The following is a 6,545-nucleotide window of genomic DNA, read 5'->3' as shown; positions in this document are numbered from 1 at the left end:
TGGAGAAATGGGAACTGGTTGCTTCACCACGACAATGCTCCAGCCCACACAGCTTTGACGGTCCGACAGTTTTTGACAAGCAACAACATGGTGATTGTGCCTCATCCACCTTACTCACCCGACCTGGCTCCGTCGGACTTTTTTTTTGTTTCCACAGATGAAGAGAAGTCTGAAAGGAAAGCGATTCCGTGATGTGAAGTCAAAGAAAACACGCTAATCGCCAAAGGGTTGAAACAGGAACGCACACAACAGAGCACCACAGACAAACCACTTAACTCAGACTGACGCCAGCTCACTAACAGTCGCAGGAGACCCCCAGCTAACACCACATAGCAGCACAACTCGTAACTACAAAGCATGCGCACGCAACAGGTCGGTTCCCGTTATCTTTGGGTCCCCCCTCGTATATAAGTGTTAATATATAAATTTTATTATTGAACGACGACGAACACACATTTTATATCATTTTATAAATGGACACTTGAAGGCAGGAAGTGCAATGGTGTAATGTGATTAATACACCTGAGGATGGCAGAATGATGCCGAAACATGTAGTGTGAAGTGACAAGTGAAATTGTGTGCACTAAAAGATGGTTAATATATACACATCATGGATATGAATCAGTGCAACAGGACAATAAAATACAACATGATGAGGGACCATAATTTGGGGCAACAGTTTACCATCCTGTAATACTGAATTTTAAATCTCCCACTTCTACAGGACTGGTAACCATATATTAATTACTTGGGCAACACTATTCATGAAAAAACGTCATGCTTGGCCAAACTGACCATGTACATGTACATGTATATGCACAGATGCAATAATGTTGTGCATGGCCAATAAAGGTTGAATCACACAAACTCAAATCTTTTATCTTTATTTTCTTCTGTAAAACTGTTCTGCTTATAACCCTTTATTCATCACTCAAGTTGATCTGATTCAAATCCACATTCTTATATGGATTCAACATCAAACTGTCAGTTTTGATCCAAACATTCCATCCTTGTCTTATTCTTCTTGATCTTCTCTCTTCTGGAATTGTCTAAATGTTGTACCAACTTTTCTTTGTGTAAATTTTATAAATGCCATAATGAGGCAGGAACATTGTATGTTTCAATGATCCAGAGAGTTGAGAATTATGCTGGTGGGATCAGACAGGATCACTGAAACCATATGTTGCATAATCCCTCCTTGTGGGCTGTGTGGGTGAAGGTATTAACATCCACACATACACAACAAGTTTCAGAACCACAGACCTACTGGTGGTGTCTGTTTCCAATGTGAATTCTGTCTCCATTTACTATACAAAACTTGCAATGATACTTTAAAGTAGTGTTTCATTAGATATTACAGTAAACTTGAATTCAAAGCAAGTTTTAGGTTACAAGAAATGGATAAATATACAAGAAACCTTTTCCATTACAAATTTTAACTGCATGTCACTGAATACTGCAAACTGCCACTGACCACAGAACATGTGCATTGCTGATTCAACACATATTATAATGATGTTCCATGGATGGACATGCATCCAGCATTGTGTTACGTAAGGTTTGGTCAGTCACATTCATATACATTCCTCACAATCTGGAACAGAATATAGCGATGGACTCTCCCAAGCCCACAAGACAGACAACAGCAGTCTGTTACAGACAGAATGGTGTTCCCTCCAGCAGAGGGGCAGGCAAAACAGTAGTGCACATCAGACAAAGAAAAGTCCTCTGGATGTAGCCAAAAGCAAGGCATATAACCCACCAGCTCAGTCTCCCTGGTCACACATTTCTATTGCTGACATTATGTAACATCAAATGAGATCTGAGAGACAATGAACAGATGTGGAAGGCAGCAGCCACAGCTTATTTGAAGATACTGCACCAGCACTGCTGATAAGCCACAATCAATCTTACAACAAATCTTGCCTTTCCTCAAACAAATCACAGAGATGATGGTAAAAACAAACTGACGATCACAGTTGCATGATTGGCATTCCTGCCTCATATTCTGGAGGTCTTGCATTTGCATCTTGGTGCTGGCCATCCAAGATATTCTTGGTTCTCCTCAGCACCTCCACACAAATGCTGGAATAGTATCTTAAAGTAAGTCATAACAGTGTCCTTCCACATTCTTCCCAATTCAATGTTTGCTATCAACCTCCCATTTGACACTGTATGAGCTACTCAGCATCATTACGTAAAGAAAGAAAAAAACAATAAATAGCAATCACAGTAGGTTGGTAGCATTAACTGTTGGTGCAGTTTGGATAAATCCAGGCAACTGGTGGTGCTTAAGGTGAACATTCACGTACGTCACTCTGGTGTAGACGGAGACAACCCTGCACTTCTTTCCTTCTCCATTTTCGAAGAATTCTTTCAACTCCTTGTTCAAAAGCTTGATTCTGCCAGCAGCCAGGTCTTGTGAACAACGCACAAAGACCAAGACCATCAGTTCACGTGTCAGATTCGTACGTATGACCAGACTGTGCAAGAACTGGTACTGGTATTTGCCCTCAGAATCTTTCAGCGTCTTCTCAAATGCATGTATCGCCTTCTCAAACACCTGTTGAAACATAATGATAGCAATCACTGCACACTGCAGCTTGAGACAAAGCAATCATAACCAACTGCAATGGTTTGTAAAATGCCTGGAAAACGAAGTGATAATGCATCAAAAAATCACCATACAAATAATATTCATCTCTAACATCCAACATTCTCTTCTAATTCTGTCAACAAATTCCTCCATCTTTTCTACAAGAATGTAAGAACATTAAATAAAATTATTTGCCAATGATCAGGAATATGGTATTTGCAAATGGGTCAGTCACCTGCTATCTTAAGCACGACAATCTGCTNAAAAAAAAAAAAAAAAAAAAAAAAAAAAAAAAAAAAAATAAATTTCATGATCTGAATTTAAGTTCATGGTTTTCTGAGATGTGGCACCTTGCAGTTCATAATACAGGTACAAAAAACTTTCACCATCATTAGGACCCCCAAATTCCTGTTTCATAAAATTCTTAAGTTCATGAATATATTCACTTATCTATTCAACAGTCACATAATAAAAATTCTCCCTGGGCATCCATCTTTCTACGACCCTGTTATTCAACCCCGTGCCCTGCCAAACATTCTTTACAATGTTCTTAATCCTACTGGTTCACTCAGGGCCCTAGTCCTAACCCTCCCTCATTTTGTAGTCATACTACTCTTACTCAGCTTACTCCTCTACTCTGAAAAGGGAGGCAGAGGTCCCTCTGGAAAACTGCCAACAATCCACAGACCACACAGCATCAAATTCCAAAAGACTGTAATCCTCAAAACTGAATTAGGCAATTTTGCTTCTCTTGCCAATGAGCTACTACCTTGATATTGTGTGTGCCCTGATCACCGGGAAAGCTATGTTAGAGGAAGCATAACCCCCTTATATGGTAACCTATGCTAGACAGGTAAAAACTAGGGGCCACATATAAGGCACCCCCTGGTCCTCTGGGTTTTGGTTTGGGCATGAGAACAAAAACCTCACCTCAGAAAACAATACAGTGGATGCCACCTATTGTAATTATGGACAATGTTGCAATGTTATCACTTCCACATGCTAAGACAGATAATACTGTTTATTGTAATTGGCGCTTTGGCTTTTGATATCACTTTTTTTCCCTTACTTAGCGGCCTCCTTAGTCTAGGGGTAACATTCCCACCTCATGACTCAAGGTACGCAGGTTCAAACCCGGCAGAGGTCTTGGAATTTTTAAGGGTGGAAGAATTCAGGGAACAAGTCCTCTGGGAGGGACATTAAGCTGTGTNGAAGTGGAAGTAATTATGTAACATTCTGGATTTTTCTTGGGCTCTGACTTGCATATGAACATTTTATTAAGGATCTCAGAAAAGACAATCAACTTTATGGGAACTTCTTTAATCCCTAATTTTAATATTTTCTTCACTTATTTTTAAAGGTGTGCATGGATTTCCAGAAACATTATGATAGTCTCATTGTTACTGGTGACTTTCTTGATGAAATAGTGGAGAGTCAACACAGTTCTGTTCTGCTTCAGCAAACAACGCTGAACAGCTGCATTCCTGTTTTAGCTGTTATTGTCACCAATGAAGCTGTGTCCCGAAGTGACCACAATAAGTGGCATCCACCACACATGTTAATAAATCTAAAGATAGAGGGACATCTGTCACAAGGGAGGCCAAAGATCTCAGGGAACCATAAAGCTAAGTAGTGAGTAAGTTAGGTGTAAGTAATTTTTCTTATTTGCTGTTAAATCTCTGGCACTTCCAGCCCACTGTTCATTCCAGCCACAGAAGTCTACTTGCAGAAATGAGGCAAAAAACATGGTGAGACTGAGCAGCTCACCTTAGTGCTCCACTCGCTGAAAACACTGTTCATTCCAGCCACAGAAGTCTACTTGCAGAAATAATGAGGCGAAAAACATGGTGAGACTGAGCAGCTCACCTTAGTGCTCCACTCGCTGAAAACACTACACTCTTCTTTTTTAAGCCCTTCCTCTTCTACATCTTTGAGGCTTATTTCATTTGACCTGTTCCCTCACAAAATGTCACAGGTTCTGCCAAACTTCAATGCCCTTCTAATGTGTAACTGAATCAGCTCTGTAATTAGTACGTTCCCTGGCCACATAACGGTCAGTACGCAGAGTTTGGGTAGTAATGGGGCTGCCATCACAGAGTTTCTAGCCCACATCCTCTCAGTACCATCTCCTCTGAGATGGCTGCCATTTGCACTTGCCTTGCCACACAGATTCAGCTGTACACAATGTACACCCAAAGTTTTGCCATCTGCAACTTTAAACCACAGTGGGTCCTCTGTCACCATGACAAATCACAGATGGAAGATGCCATCTCCAGGTATAGAAGGTAGCTCTGAAACTACAGTTGTGATCAGAAGACAAGATGTAGTCCTTAGACTTTTTGGGATTTGTCAAAGGACTAGCAATATCTTGCCTTGAAACTGTATCGATCAATGACACATTAGCATAAAATGTATTCAGCTGATGTGGTCTGAATACATCTTTGCCAACTAGGTGATGATCTATTCAGAATATCACTGTCAATGGCAATACAGATGCAAACTCTATACAAATTTTAACTTACATCCATGCAAAATCATAATTTGAAGCCCATAAGGTGCCAGCTTGCCTTCTATCTTCTGAAGAAGTTTCTGTTTCTGAACCTATTAAACAAGCAGGCACATTCACAACAAGAGTGAGTACATTCCAATGACAAATACACAGCTAGGAACTCGACACCATGTAATAATGGTGGAAGGTACAGATGACAATATAAAGAGCCCACAAAACCTGAAAACATACAGCAATGAAGGATGCACATACAATTCCAGATATTTCACAAAATAAAAAAAAAGACCAAATTACATTTCTTTTTGGTGTAATTCATGAAAATAAATGAAATCATAAACTCATACCATGGCTTCCATGAAACGATAACGTCTGAACCAAGGAAAAGCTTCCACAAATAGCCTGCAAAGAGGTAATTAAGAGTTTACTGCACCATTTTACCTATCAATCAGGAGCATACAGCCATTGATGATGACCTGCCTTTACACCCACTCACAAACACACTTAAAGGTGAAGGTAAAAGCTATCCTTGTAACAGGCTATGAAGGCCCATGGAGTTCTGAGACGTTGAGGCTATAACATCATTTAGGCATTCAGCTCACATTTGGCAGTAAGGCTGTCAGCCTTATGTGCCAGAAACTCTTTAACCCCAGGAAGATTCCTGGTACTCATTTCTGTTAGAGGCTGAGATGACCCAAAGTCCATACAGCAGCTGGAAGGATTAGGTCAAATGAAAAATCAACTGACATCATCAGGATTCAAACATGTAACCTTCTGGCTTGTGTCTCAACCAACTATGCTACCGTGTGCCCCCATTCACACACTTACTCCTCATCAACAGGCATTGCATGGGATCCCCAACTTAACCGTTCAGCGTGGTTTGACGTGTATGTTTCGTCAAGGTATTTAAATCCTCTGCGGGGGTTCGACGTCTATGTATTGTCCAGCTGCACACATATGTTATAACGCCCATAATAATTGATGGTTTTGCTGTAGATTGTTAGATTTTTCGCTGGCCTGTTGTCAGAAGAACAGTATATAATGAAACATGACTTTAGCTGCGTTAAGTCATCGTTACATATGCCTGTCTTGCAGCAAAATCCTGTTGCTCTTGGAAGAGGTTTCCTCATTCAAACTGTTATGAATGGCGTGTTTTCTTTCCTATGAAGTTATAAACAGCACAGACGTGATATGTGCTGTGTTTATAATATCATATTGCCCTGAGCTGGCCACACTAACACACTCAATTAGAATTCTTAGAAGGGGGATATCCACAAGTTTATTCTTGCAAGATCCATTGATTTCGCACAGTACATAGCAGCCAGTTCTTAGAATAACGTCACGAATTAAGGCAGAACACTGTGGTCACCCCCTGTGACGATGGGGGGGGGGGAAAGAACTCATTCCTTCATGTATTATCGCTCCAGTTGACTCCATTTTATC

The 6,545-nt window shown here is 40.5% G+C and overlaps 1 protein-coding gene across 2 annotated transcripts in view; it reads right to left on the bottom strand.

Annotated features, from left to right (window-relative positions):
* LOC111873348 overlaps positions 1–6,545 on the bottom strand; it is a 27,749-nt gene that overhangs the window by 16,273 nt on the left and 4,931 nt on the right. The window contains exon 3 of one of the 2 annotated variants that reach the window (XM_023867996.2): positions 2,313–2,563. The exons of the other annotated variant lie outside the window; for it this stretch is intronic. Coding sequence (XP_023723764.2) covers positions 2,313–2,449 — 137 coding nt within the window. The 5' untranslated portion in view covers positions 2,450–2,563. The remainder of the gene's footprint in view (positions 1–2,312; positions 2,564–6,545) is intronic. 2 annotated transcript variants of the gene reach the window in all.

This window comes from Cryptotermes secundus, unplaced genomic scaffold, assembly GCF_002891405.2.
Source record: "Cryptotermes secundus unplaced genomic scaffold, Csec_1.0 scaffold2167, whole genome shotgun sequence".
Classification (NCBI taxonomy): domain Eukaryota; kingdom Metazoa; phylum Arthropoda; class Insecta; order Blattodea; family Kalotermitidae; genus Cryptotermes; species Cryptotermes secundus.
Note: the sequence above shows the minus strand (reverse complement) of the source record. Positions and strands in the feature narration are given on the sequence as shown.